At 34.3% G+C, this 14,995-nt stretch overlaps 1 protein-coding gene across 1 annotated transcript in view; it reads left to right on the top strand.

Annotated features, from left to right (window-relative positions):
• Positions 1-14,995, top strand: part of LOC145687685 (annulin-like) — a 172,884-nt gene that overhangs the window by 67,331 nt on the left and 90,558 nt on the right. The window contains exons 2-3 of the mRNA XM_081761145.1: positions 8,480-8,701; positions 11,517-11,644. Of these exons, the coding sequence (XP_081617271.1) occupies positions 8,480-8,701; positions 11,517-11,644 (350 nt within the window). The remainder of the gene's footprint in view (positions 1-8,479; positions 8,702-11,516; positions 11,645-14,995) is intronic.

The following is a 14,995-nucleotide window of genomic DNA, read 5'->3' as shown; positions in this document are numbered from 1 at the left end:
GTTCATGACCGTGAGACGTTAAACTAAACAAACAAAGCATTCTCTTTAGAGCGAAAGGACAAAAATATGGTGGGAGGCGTAATCGATTTTTTTTTTTTTTTTTTTTTTTTTTTTTTTTTTTTTTTTAGAAAGCAGGAGACAGAGGCTACCAAATGAAATACTCTGCTATGTATTTTTGGGGAGGAAGGGATGGTGCTCAAACGCAAAAATTCAAACTCAAAAACTCAACACCTAAAAAGATAAAAGAAAGCAATCTGAAACATATTGACCGTTTTTACTTTTGAACGTAATAGAAGGAAGTATGGTGATCATGGAAAATATTTGAATTGGAGATTTCAACGGATTTACACATTTCATAACTCCTACATGCCAAAAGAAAGTGAGTTTTGAACACAGTAACCGTCCGTCTGTTCACTCCAATGTATGTACACTCTCTTGTAGATCATACCGTTCAAAGTATCTGTACCGAAGTTTAAACTAAAGATTTTTATAAGATTCTCTAGGTTTTGTTTCCTATTCTCGAAAATAAGTGTAGTTTACTGAAAGGTGGAAGTGAGAAATCCCAATTTTCTCAGGAACGCCTCCAACGATTTCATACATCAATATTTTAATAACAAACCGTGTACTGTGGTATGTCATTTCTCTGAGAGAAATCCAGAACAGGTAGTTTAACCTGGAGTCTTTTGGGACGATTTTCTCAAGAATAGCTCAGATGATTTTGTCATACGACGAACTTTCTGTAAACGATTCTCTGTGAGGAGCAACTATTGCTGAATGTTGTCATGTTCGGTAGGAAAGTCTTTTAAGCATAACTCATTACTAATCACAAAGAAACATTACCAATACCAGTAGCTCCCTACTGTTGTTTCTATTACAATTTGGAGTTTAGTAATAGTGTAATTCATTACACTAAAACATCTTTCACATTCTGCAGAAGACATTGAAATTATTTGTGGTTTGATTTAAAAAAAAAATGTATTTTCATTTGTGTAATCAAGCAACATATCACGTAATTGTATTTATGAAGGAATATTTACATTTTTTAACACTCTGTGATGAAATATACATATATATATATATATGAAATGAGGTAAATATTGCCTGCATGGCAGAAATTCTTCTTTCACGAGAGGAGCAAATCTCCCTCATCCCCCTCGTTGATTTGAACCCTGCCCTCAACTATTGTCTCGTAGGTAACTTTAAAAAATCTTACAGTAAGGAATTCAGGCATAAAAAAAAAAAAGCTTTCACCTATGGATCAAAGGAAGTGTGTGTGTGTAAAGGAATTCTAAACAAACATGAAAATTCACCGTAGATGTACTGAGCATTGGTTGCCTTTAAAGTAATATGTATGTGGCAGAGAGAAAGGAAAAAAGAGACAGAGAAATGAACAAAGATTAACTTTCCAATACGTTTCGCACAAAGGTTTATGTCTCTCTTCTCTTTTCTTTTTTAAATTTTCAATACAGATCTTGGCGTCGTATCAATTAATCTTTGGAGGCTATTTTTGAGACTGTTTCTAATGGGATTGACGCAAATGCATGTAACGTTCAGTTCACTCTTTGCATTTCTATGATTGTAAAAAGTATTCAAAAATTAAAGGGAAAGAGGGGAAAATATTCGTCAGTTTATTATTTCTATTATTATATTACCATAGTAGTTTGTTACTATCAACATGTATATTTGTAATAGTTTACAGCGGTATGTGTATTTGTTTCTATTTAGTTGTTTTTTATAGACCATTCCTTACTGAGAATATATTGTGACGAATAGATACAGTGGAATACGCAAAAGAGGGAATTTCCGGTTTTAATCCCCAACAAGATATTGTAAAATTCCTGAAACGATACGAGCTCTTGAACCGCCCTTGACGAAATTCAGTGTAGACCACTGTTAGATACTATTTGCAGAATTAAATATTTTATGTGTAAGTTAGCATCATCTTATTGTACAGAAACTTTATACCACTGATTGAATGCATAATTAGAGGGTGGGTGTGTAAAGTGTGTTAAGTCAAAAATTAGTGTTTTTAGAGAAATCGCATTTGAAAGTTCAGACATAAATCTAAAATCCAGTTTTGGGAAAATGATTAGCTGTTGTAGCTCTTCATGTTAATAAAACTATATATATATATATTTTTTAATTTATGTCTGAAACCCAAAACTGGATTTTTGGACTTATATCAGAACTTTCAAATGCGACTTCTCTAAAACACTAACTTTTGACTTAACGCACTTTACACACTCACCCGCCAAATATCACTTATTCATGGTTGACCACGATTGTCCCCTATGAATTTTTTGTTCCGGTTCTTGTCTATTACAGGAGTTCCTGTTCCTTTCTGCGGCGCCGAAATTTCATGTTCCTAAAGTGGTAGAATTAAGTAAATGACATTTATACACACTATTTTAGTTTCGGTGAAGGGTTCAAGCTTCCTCTTTTCAGAGAAGGGTTGAATACGTGCCTCTGGCAAATAGTAAAACAAGTGGAAATAATCTGTGGTGACACCAAAGAAAGAGTTAAGATTCTTTTGTCGTTTGCTTTCCAGCGTTTCGGAGGTCATATTATCCTCTTAAATGGATAATAGCAGAAGAGCTGAGAAATATGTAGTATTCTGACGTCATAGCTACTTTCAACATATGTCAGATTATGGTGGTAGAACCTCATTATATCATTGTGTCTGGCTTTTATCCCTCAAATGAAAGCATCTTTCTTTCTTCTTATCTGTAATGTTTCTTTTATCATTACTGTCTTCTTCACGGCTTCTGTGAACATAATTTGTTCTTATGAAAGACGTTCTGATTCTTTTAAAACATATAAAACTCTAATTTATTTTTAAAAAAAAAAAACTACTAAATGCAGTCTTTTTCTGTTCTATATCTTTTTTATCCTCCCTGCATTTTCAATATTGAATTTGTGCATATGAATATCTTCTACTCTATTATGCAAAATTTCCAATACTGTGTTGGGCCGGAAATAAATTACTCTAAAAAGTAAGTCGTACTTTTAAAATTCGAGGGAAAAAATCAATTACATTAAGGAAAAATAACTAGTTATCTTATTTTTCCATATAGCATATGTCTAGTACTAGCTGAAATCCCACTCTTTCCACGGGGAAAATAATAGATTTGTGGGAATTATTTGAACCATCTGTTGCGCCCTAGTTTCAATTAAAATGTAATGATAAAAAAACCATAAGATATTCTATTAGGCATAAATTTTGAACCCTTATCACCTTAGGACAGGGCCTCTACTCAATGTGACATTATAAAAACTCAACCTTCATTAGGTAGTTCGTTCCAAAATTCATTCCTAATAGGTTAGCCTTTTTCTAATGATGTGATCATATAAAGTAAACAAAATCCATTTCAATGTAGCAAAAATAATTACAGAAATTGTCTCCTACCGCCCCTTAAAACCACAATTTTGGAAACACTGGGAGGCCTAGTGTGTATGAACCGTGTTCGATTCTGTAGGGGCGCAGAATTATTTTAGTACTAATCCAGTCCAACAAACCTGACTGGGGATTTCATATTTATATATTTAGCTAATATATTGAAGTGAAACGAAGTGTGTTAATTTTACGTGTCCTACGATTATACCCTTTACGCTAAAAGAAACGTATCATTATGACGGACATCATCATCATCATCATTATAGGTATTCTGCCATTATTGGCAGGTCATTTGCCGCAGCTGAAAAGTTTCCATGCTCCACGGTCTTTCACTAACCTCTTCGTCTTCACGTACAATCTTTCTGTTTTTATATCGTCCATTGTAGCCTCCTTCACCCTCTACCTCTCTTTCCTTCCACCATACCCTCTCTCATGATACATTTTCTTCTCAGGCCACGTCTGAACTAGGTTCTCTTCCTCTTCTCAATAATACCTACGATGCTTTCTCCCCAATGATTTCTAACACCCTCTCATTCATCTTCCGCTCGACCCAACTGATTCTTTCCATTCTTCTCCACACCCACATTTCGAAGTCTTCCAGTCGTTTATTATCACTTTTACGTAATGTCCATGTTGCCGCCCCATACAATAAAACACTCCACACCAAGCATTTTATAGGTCTTTTTCTCAACTCTTTATTTAAGGTCCCACAAAACAAACTTTTCTTCCTCCTAAAGGCTTCTTTCGCCATTCCTATTCTTGCTTTTATTTTACGTTTGCACTTCATGTCATTACTAAGAATACTACCCAGATATCGAAAACTATTCACTTGTTCTATTTTCACCTCTCCCACTTTTATATTTCACACAGACCGCTTCGTTCCAATCACCATAGCTTTTGTCTTTCTAACATCTATTTTCATTCCATATTCTTCAAAGCCCTTCCTGAAGCCTAACATCCTATTGATTATATTTTTCGATTCTGCAACAATCGCCATATCGTCTGCAAATCTTATACATCTAATCATTTTACTTCCTACCGAAATGATGGACAAGGAAATGCTTAAGGAACTATTGGTGGAATGAGAATGTGGGAGAGCCCCGAGGAATCCCCGGACACTATATTGTCTACCATAAACTCACATGGACTGACATCAAAGTAGGAACACACCTAATATTAAAGATTAGAGCTGTACCAATGTCCCAGGATAATATTATTCTTCGAATGAACTAATTATTTGAATGATTATACATACATTTTATTCAATTAACGATTAATCATTCGAACAGGTAATCGAATAAAGGATAATCATTCAATTAACAACATATTGATCGAATAACTGTTCAATTAACAAGGAATTATTCGAATAATTGTTCAACTAACGAGTAAATGTTAAAAATTGTTCAATTAACGAAAAAATGAAAAATGAAATCTTTAAGTTTTACGTGCAACGGTTATGCAGGCTGGACTAAAGGAGACGGTGATGATGAGAAATGAATGAAAATGGTGGAATGAAGAAAGTGGGAAGAAACAGGATAACCCTGAGAAAACCGGCGCACACGGTGTTTGTCCACCACAAAGTTCACTTGGCACGAGCTGGGATCGAACCAAGGACCCGATGCACCAGAGATGAACGCTCTACCACTGAACCACGGAGGCCGCTTGAATTAACGAGTAATTATTTGAATAGTTATTCGATTAACTAGTAATTGTTTGAATAATTATTCAATTAACGAGTAAATGTTCGAATATACAAGAATAATTGTTCACTTTAATCTCGATATTATTTACAGTAAAAACATTACATTACACTAAGAACAAGTCTCGTATTTAGTAATCCAGTATAAAGATATATTAAGAAAAATACTTTTTCCATCGACTAGTTAAGCATTTCTCACTAAAAGCAGTCGCAGCCTTTCATAAAATTTTTAAGTTATTATTTTAGTTGAATCATCCTGTTGTCATCACTGAACGCATGCACTAAAGAATCATAATAAAACAACTTAAAAAGTAATATATTTTAGTGCCAGCTCTTATGGTTAGGAATATTATCATCACATATGTGTCATATCGCACTAATTAAAACTGACATCGTACTGTTGAGCACATTATAACGTTCTTCTTCCGACCTTTTCTTGGTTCAACATCCTATGTGTCTGCTACACTGTCGTGACTTCTTGTGAAAACAAGATAACATCATTATTTCTCTAATGTCTTGTTTCCATGCCACAGTGATGCTACAAATGTAAATAAATTATTAATTATTCTGGATCGATCTTCTGACAGCTTTGATTGTATTTTACTTGGCGAATATATCATACAACTGATATTATATAATTATTCTCATAGTTTTTATTAACTTGGTATGTTTATTGGGAGTCTTACAGTCTTTTTCCGCCTGCTTCTTGTTGAAGCTTGATTCGCGTCTTGTGTCATATGACTTAACATTAGAAAAATCAATAAATTATGATTAATAAATTATTCTAGCACTCCAATCTATAAGTGTGGAAACACACAAACAAAATTACAATGACAAAGATAATACATATGAAAGCAAAAAACTCCATGATACAGGGATAAACCTGATAATACGCATGCCTTTTTCTTCGATCATCTTGAAATACTCCATCTTGAATTAGTTTTTCTTATTTTAAAGTCAATTATTCAATGAGATACCTTTATTTGGTAAGGAATTTATTATAAACAGTGTTCAAATACGATAATACGATTTACAAGTTAGAGAAAACTTAATTAAGGGTAACTTTAAAAAAATAACAAGAATTTTGATACAGGAGTGAATACGATAATACAGGGGTGAATCAATCGTTTTCGGGAACGATAAAGCATTTTAATTATATCTCGACTTTGAGAAAACTTAATACATCGTCTTGTTGATAGTAGGGTATCTAAGTATTTTGAAGAACTGGTTTTAATTATCGTTTTGGGGGTGAAATAAATTGATTTTAAGTGGAAAACTATACAATTTTCTAGTTGAGGGAGACTGATATTTAGTTACGAGGAGTTCATAAGGACTTCGAGGACTCGTACGTAAGGATATCAGATAAATCTCAATATGAGGATCGACTTTGGGAAAAGTCATTCGTCGGGATTATAGATTTGAAAAAATGAAATCATGGACGAGTCTGTCCTTTCGGACTAGAAAAAAGTTCTTTACATAGACTTCGACTTTTAGAAAAAGTCAATTTAGGACCACTTTGTTGGGAATTTATGTTTTATTTTGTTTTCTAGATACTATACGATCTAATTAACCAATTTTTCACTCCTTTATACTGTCTAGCCAGTTTTCATATACAATGAAGAAATATTGTATTTTAGACAAACTAATATATAGGTTATTATAAATATATTAAACGAAACCCAACTTTCTAATATTTAGTAGGATGTAATATAAAGGATTAAAGACTATTATTATTATTATTATTATTATTATTATTATTATTATTATTATTATTATTATTATTTTATTTATTTATTTATTTCTTTTTTACTCATTTATTAAAGTTTAGCATCCCTTTTCAGCACCGAGGCTATATAACACTCGAACCTACATTTAATGTTGCTCACGAGATGAAAAATTTCTCATCTTGTCTCGTTCTCGAGACGAAAAGTACATTTTTAAATTTGAGACGAGGCGAAAAACATGAGAACGCTATTCCCGTCTTTGAGATGAGAAACAAGATAATTTTAGTCTCCGTTTCGAGACGAGAAATTTTACGAGTCCTGTAAGCAACAGTAGCTCTCCCACGTCTTAGATTTCAAACGCTGTTTTAGCTTGCATGTTTTGTTGCATGCAAGCTATATAAATTGATGAAGTGATTCTACAAACAAAATGAAGAAAATTTATCATCATTTAAAAATACGCAAGTCATTGCACAATGTACTTCAACCTAATATAAATAAAATAAAGTTTGTTTGTTTGTGTGTGTGTGTGTCTGTGTGTCTGTGTCTGTCTGTCTGTCTATGTGCGGCGTAGGGGCCAGACGGGTGGGCCGAGAGTTATCAAATTTTGATCACGGGTATCTTAGTCCAGGCTCCAGACCAAGACAAAGCGTTATTTTTTTTTTTTTTCAAAATTCAAACCAGGGGTGTTTCAGGTTGGGGGCGTTTACTGGGACATGTAAAAGTGGTAGAAAATGACTGATATTAGTGTCGAATTCATAGTTTTCGCGGTCGCTAAGAACAATGATGAAACTCCGATCGCATTAACTTCCAAATTCACCCCATTCGGCTGCGGGCCGGGGGTCACCGGGGAGGATACTGAGACATGTAAAAAATAATCCAGAATGACCGATATTAGTGTCAAATCCATATTTTCGCAGTCGCTGAGGTGAATGGTGTTACTCCCACATATGTTGGCTTCCAAATACAACCCTCATCGGCTGACTACCAGAGGCGTTCTTTTAAAATTCGAACCAGGGGCCTCAGGGGAAGTTTACTGGGATATGTAAAAATAGTAGAAAATGACCGATATTTTGTTTCTTTCGTTGTTCGCTTTGTTTCCATAGATATTTTATCTGACTCATGCGAAGAATGGATATTTTAGCCAATAATAAATATAATTTAAATGCTGTTATACGCGTTTCTGATAACTTCTAGATGAAATTAAGAAATAATAGAGCAAACATTTTGTACAGTCACGAACTTTAATAAATGGAGGCTGAAGCCATTATTTCTTATGGTTCCAACCTCCATTTATTAATGTTCGTGACTGTACATAAATAAACAAAACGAGACGAGAAAGAATTCTTCACGAATCGAGACGAGACGAGACTTCTACAAAATTTACCGAAAGAGATGAGAAAAGACATTTCTCGTCTCGCGGGTAACGTTACTTACAGTTGCCGAACTACTGCAAATACGTTCAATTTATTATTACGGAGAATTGGACTACGTGTACCAATGGTATACGAGCTAGCTACTAAAAGCAGCAAGGGGGCGGATTAAAGACAAGAACCATAGTCAATGTTAACCGAAAACCTGAGTTACCGAGATATATTACTATTATTTACTGTAGCCTTATGTATTACTATTATTACATTTTTTCTCTTTCATTTTTGTTCACAGATGACTCAACGGCTGAGGTAAAAGCATTGCAGGTGAAGAATGTTGATCTGTGTCTATCAGAAAATGGTCCGACCCACCACACAGATCGCTATGACCTTATGGAAAGGGAAAAAGACCCACGGTTGGTGGTTCGAAGAGGACAGGCCTTTGTTATCAACATCACCTTCGACCGCTCTTATGATGCCAATAAGGATGGAATCTCTTTCATCTTCAAAGTAGCAGGTAATAATCAAGAAATACATTTTTTTCTTTTTTAAATTTATGTGTGTATCCTTAAGAAAAGATATAGAAGCACTGTCGTTCCGATTTCAAAATACTGTCTGACATACTTCATTTCTCTTGAAAGATGAAAAATAGTAAGATTGGATTAGAAGGGGGTGGGTGTTGGAGATTGAGGACTGTCTGGGCCACAGGTGTGTATGTGCTTTCTTTGCTTTGTGAAGGTTAGCAGTGTAGGGGAGAAAATAGACGGAATAAGGAGATTCAAGAGGTTAAGCTTTAGTTAGACAAGATCATCAAACAAGTTATAGAAATCGGAAATGTAAACCACATATGTTAAAGCTCTTCTCCTCTCCCTGACTTGCAAATAATAATAAATAAAAGTTTTACGGAATTCAGAATACATTATTGTTAGTAGGTCGTTCTTTAGCTGTTAGTGACAAAAAAAAAAAAAAAAAAAAAAAAAAAAAGTACAAAAACAGGTTTAAGGAGATATGAAGATGTTCCCTAATTTTTCCTTATCATCATCATTTTCTTAAATTCATAAGAATACGGGTTGGGATTTTAACTTGACTCACTTCCAACAAAATTATTTATTTAAGCAAGTATTAATAACTAACTAGCTTCTGGTACGAGGGTCGGTCGAAAAGTTTTGCGCTTTTGAGTAAACTCCAATCTTTCATTCGCTGAAAGAATACGCTTCTCCCATCTAGTTTGCGCTTTTTGATGCTCTTATTGGAGAACTATTCCGCCTAGATTCTAAACTATATCTCCAGTTCAGTTAGTAATTAATGAAGCCTCCTTAATAATTCGAAAATTGAAAATGACGTGATTTTTCGCATGCTAAACAAGGCAGACATCTTTATAAACAGTGATTATCTCATCATCAATCTGCTTTTCAAATTTGTTTGACATGTACAGAATTTTGTTCGTGGAACGTGTCTCAGTTTGGTTTATGTTGACACCACTTGGCGCACAGCTGTCCTACCTTATTGCTAAACTTATCACACATCTCGCGCTGTCTGCAAGTGGGAAATTTTAAGTATTGTTTCTTTACTTAAAGTGATCATAGCATTCTTATCAGCATTAAGAGTTTCTAATAAAGTGCATAACTGTAGAATCGATCCTCACACCTGCTAATCCAAACGAATGCTGTTTTTGTAGACGTGACGTCAGTTTGATACCCAGCTAAACAAACTATAAGCTACTGTCGTTCAGTCGGAAGTTCTAATGCTTGTTTTCCTACATATGCAGCGTACTTTCAAATGGTCTGTTAGCGCGCGTTATTGAATTAGTAAGAGTCTATATATAATATGCCAGTCCTGTATTCTTCTTTAACATTTTATATAAAAGCTATATAATCATTATCTAGCAACTTCCAAATGAGATTGTAAGTACCTTTGTTCATGTTCGCATCAGGGGCGTCATTTAGGGGCCAGGAGAGGGCAAATCCCCCCCCCCAAGAGTTTGAGGAATACATATACTTTAACCGATTGTCTGCTAATATACTAGTACAAAGCGCGAATGTCTTATGTCGGTGATGCCCTTTCCCCCTCTTCCCCAAGCGAAGTCCGAAATGACGCTCCTGGGTCGCATTACAGTATTAACAAAAACATATAAGAATAGTTTAGTTCCTTAAAAGATAAAAATAAAATAAAACTCAAAACAGTTAATACGTGTACTACATCTAGCTATATCATTTTGATGCACTTGATATAGTTTTCAGGCATGACCGTGAACATTTTAAGTGTTTTAAACAAGAATTATATTTCCTAAAACATTAGAAATGAGTAGGTTATAAAATTAAGTAATTTTAATTCTGTATTTTATAACCTAATGTTAATATAATAGATAACTTACATAAAAATGCTAATTGTTATCATATTTGATGCCACTCTTCCTAAATTCAATCATTATAAAACAAAATAATAGAAATACATGTAGTTAAATACAAATAAATAAATAAATGCTTTTGTTACTTAAATGTCTCGCTACTCTTACTAAAAAAAAAAAAAAAAAAATACAATTTTATGATCTAAAATAAAAAGCCTCAATCTTCGAAATTTTCTTGTGGAAACTTTTCCGGTATCTTTAAAAAAATTCTGGATTTTTACCCATCACTAAGAATAATTTCCCCTCTTCGAGACATATGTCTGTATAGAACAGTGACGTAAATCTTTCTTCAACATTAGCGGGTGGGGGGGGGGAGGAAAAAAAGCCCGTTTCCATAATCTTTGTGTTTTAAACAATGCTATGAAGAATCAGGGGAGCAGAGTTGTCTTCAACATTGGGAGATGGGCAGATTTTAGGCTTATTCTGGGGGACATCAATTTCATCTCACTTTCCTTTGTGGCAATCGGACATAAATCATAACATTTCTACCTTAAAACCACATTTCAAATCGGATTATTGGGGGGCAGTCCCTCTCCAGTTCCAAGATTGGAGAGGACATGTCCCCTCATACCCGAGATTTGCGCCAGTGCCTATAGGTCTATACGGTCTTATTTACTGACCGATTACCTTCAATTCTGGCTGCCAACCGATTTCCCTAAAATTTACGGTATTAGTGCTAAAGTTATGGTAATAGGGCATAAATACGGCCTTTTTATGGCCTATAACCATAAATTTTACAGTGATACCGTAAAATTTAGAGTAATCGGTTGGCAATCATCAGAATTGTCGGTAATCGGTCAGTAAATGTGACCGTAATTGTTTAGAGTGTATGTAAACTCTAAAATATCATTAATGCTGTCATTATACTGCTTATGTTTTTGTTCTATAAAACTAAAAATAAATAAATGAAATGTCTTTCTTTTAGATGCTGAAAAGCCTAATCATGGACAAGACACATTAGTTGCTGTCCCGTTGCTGTCGAAAGGTTCTGAAACAATACCTGGATGGAATGCCTTTCTAGAGTCAACTGGAGAAAATTCCATTAAGGCCAATGTAAGTATTTGTTTTTCTTTTGGAGTGGGTGTATAATATAGAGGGAAATGAAAATGAGAAGTATTTTGAATTCTTTTGTAGTCTATACCGAGAGTATCATCGATTTAATAGAAAAAAATAAGAAAAGGAAGGACAGAGGCATTGCCAAGGATGTCTATCATTCAAGATCCGGGAGAAGCAACTGGGATCAATATTTGTTATAGTAAGATAATTTGAATAATATTTTCAATGCAGACTAATTTTCAGGAAAAATTAGCTAGCACTGATATGGGTAAAAGGGAAGAAAAGTTATATTAGGTTTAAATGCCCACAAACTCTCAGAATGGAGAATTGTTTCACCCTTTAGCACGTTAAAATATCTCTAATCGTGATGAGGATGGGGTATATGCAGGTTGTTCATCTTGTGTGGAATGCATACTTTGAGTTTGCTTCAATTACATTTCACTGCTGCTAGTGTTTTCTATTCTCCCAGAACTGTCACGATAATTTCGATTCGTTAAATCACTGCATGTGCTTGAAATTAGGTTTTCGAAAAAAAGAATCGAAAAAAACCTCGAAAGATAAGAAATTAAAACCATATTTTAGAGATCATATTGAGTTATTTTGAAAGGAACGCTAGAATGGCTACAAAACTCAGTATGAGTACAGAGGACATTGAGGTGCAATTGTTGATCAGAGATTCTGATAGCAGTAGACTCTTGAGAATAAATCACAACTTTACTGGCAACCATGATGAAGAAAGTGAATCCAAAGAACGTTGAACTTAAATAAAAAATGTTCTTTTTCTTCCCACATTTTTCTTCCCTTCTTAGGAGTAAAAAACGCTGAAATATAGTCTATATTAAATTATTTTAGACGAGAAACACATATATTAAATGTCATGTTTCTAACCTGCAGAGATTCCAGATTAGGGTGGAGCGAAAAAGCAGATTTTCGAGTATCGAATTCTAATAGAGTTCAAAAGTTGCGTATTCACGTGCTAATTAATGGAAAAATAACGAGAAGGGGGGGGGGGGGGAATCACGCTTTGGATCTTCAGTTCGCTCAAACGGCCTAAAGTTTTAAAAAAAATAATAAAAAAAATACCTTTACGCAAGAAATATACAGATTATGTTTTTTTTTATTATTTCTATAACGTCTAAGAACTTTATTTTAGTTGTGTGAGGACATGTTTATTAATAATTTGTTAATGTTAGTGATTTTATACATTTTATTTTCATAATGATTTTGCACCTCTTGGCCAATTTCTTAACTTTTTTTTTCTTCATGAAATGGCCCAGAACTCATCACGAGAATTCGAATTCCACAAACACCTTACCCAACCATCCTACCAATTAGGATGTGCTAAAAAATTATGTTGATTTAGTCAAGAATATTGTCTTAAATTCAAAATTTTTATCATATTTTGACATTGTAAGTCTTGAGAACAAAGTTGCTTTAATGTAGCCATCTCTGTTTTCTTGTCCGCGCATTTATCCTACAGACTCTGTGACAAGTTTGACACATCTTTCAACTTCTTGAGTATGACATGGAAAATTTAAGAATTCAAACTCATGACCAGATTTGTCATACATAAGTGATATCATACGTAAGTTTCTGTTGTCAAGCTTTCGAGCATTGGAGGGGGAGACAGTTTACATTTTCTCCAATCTATCAGCTCACTGGAGTCCGTGGGATCAAGATTTATTGAAGATGCCATAAAAGTGTGATTTTTTTTTCGTTATTTTCCTTTGATTGGCACGCGAATACGCAACTTTTGAGCCCAATTAGAATTCGATACTCGAAAAATTGATTCCAGATTCTGCCTATTCCAGATATTGGGCTTGGCGTCGATCAGTGAGTCAGTTAGTCAGGACTTCTTTTATGTATAGAAATTATATATATCTTTCATTACTTACCGTATTACATACAAACGTAGATCTCACTTCTTAAATTATGCAATATATATGTATATACTTTATTACAATACGAATCTAAGACTCTCGAATGTTATTCTGCTCTTCTACATGGCATGGGAGGTTGTGAGCCTTTGGACATGGAACAGGGCTGTCCATAAGGGAGGTAATCCTGACGATGGGAACTTGGGCGGCCTTTCGGGGGCCCATGAGTATATATACGGAGTGTTTCAAAACAATACCGACAAGGTTTGGGAGGTGATTCCTGACACCAAGATAAGACGAAAAGTATAGACCAACCTGGGTGGTGTACAAATCTTCCTTTCGGAGTTATAGGTTGCCGAGAACATTAAAAAAAAAAAAAAAAAAACGAACTTTAAAGGTCCATAGTTCCAATACTATGGAACCTACCGTAATCGGGTCAAGGTGCCCTATCCAAATATCTATGTTTCCTAATCCTGCATCACTTCCGCGACAATTTTTAAAGAGGTAGTTGGTGAGTACTTCAAATTATATGCCCGTAGCCAAATTGCCTCTGTAAAAATTGTTGCGTGAGTGCCTTAGGATTCTGAAACATGTTTTTTTTTTTTTTTTTGGATAAGACACATACTATTTCCTAAGTAAAGTCTTGACCCGACTAAGGTAAGCCCCATAATTTTGGAGCTAAGGACCTCTAAAGTTGATTTCTTCAAGTTTTCGGGAGCCTACGTTGTCGGTGTTGTTTTGAAACACCCTATATATATATATATATATATATATATATATATATATATATATATATATATATATATATATATATATATATATATATATATAGATAGATAGATAGATAGATAGATAGATAGATAGATAGATATAGATATAGATATAGATATAGATAGATAGATATACTGTATATATATGACGCTTTTTAGTGACAAGAATAAAGTTTAGCCCATTGATAACAGAAGTTTAACATCTTTTGAATTGTTATTTGATTAGTTTGATAAAAACGAAATTAGTAACAGTGCAGATGACCTTTGGTTACGCTTAGCTTCAGATGAACGGGGGATGCTCTCAGAAAGTTTGGGGAATCCGCACAGAACTTTGTCTAGTGGCCCACGAAATTCATGAGCGGCGCTCGGAAAACGTGTGAAATCAAAGAAAAATAAGCAAGAACATCAGAGCCAACAAATTAATCAAATGATACTTTGGACTTTTTCATCTGTTTTCCTGCACTCTTCAAAATTATCGGTATTCTTTTCATCTTTAATTTTGCAATTACTGGAATTTATCACGTATGCTATACTCTGTAGAATGAATATCCTATGTGGCTACTCGACGATGCGTTTTGATGCGTTATTCCCCGCAGGGAACGCGACCTAGGTGGCTATTCGGTAATTTTACTTTCGCCAGAGTTATAAATTACTCGTATACTGTGAGCCAGTCAGTATTTCCAGGTCTTACTGCCACACAC

The sequence above is a fragment of the Thermobia domestica genome, chromosome 1 (assembly GCF_964235325.1).
Source record: "Thermobia domestica chromosome 1, izTheDome1.hap1.1, whole genome shotgun sequence".
In the NCBI taxonomy this organism is placed as follows: domain Eukaryota; kingdom Metazoa; phylum Arthropoda; class Insecta; order Zygentoma; family Lepismatidae; genus Thermobia; species Thermobia domestica.
Note: the sequence above shows the minus strand (reverse complement) of the source record. Positions and strands in the feature narration are given on the sequence as shown.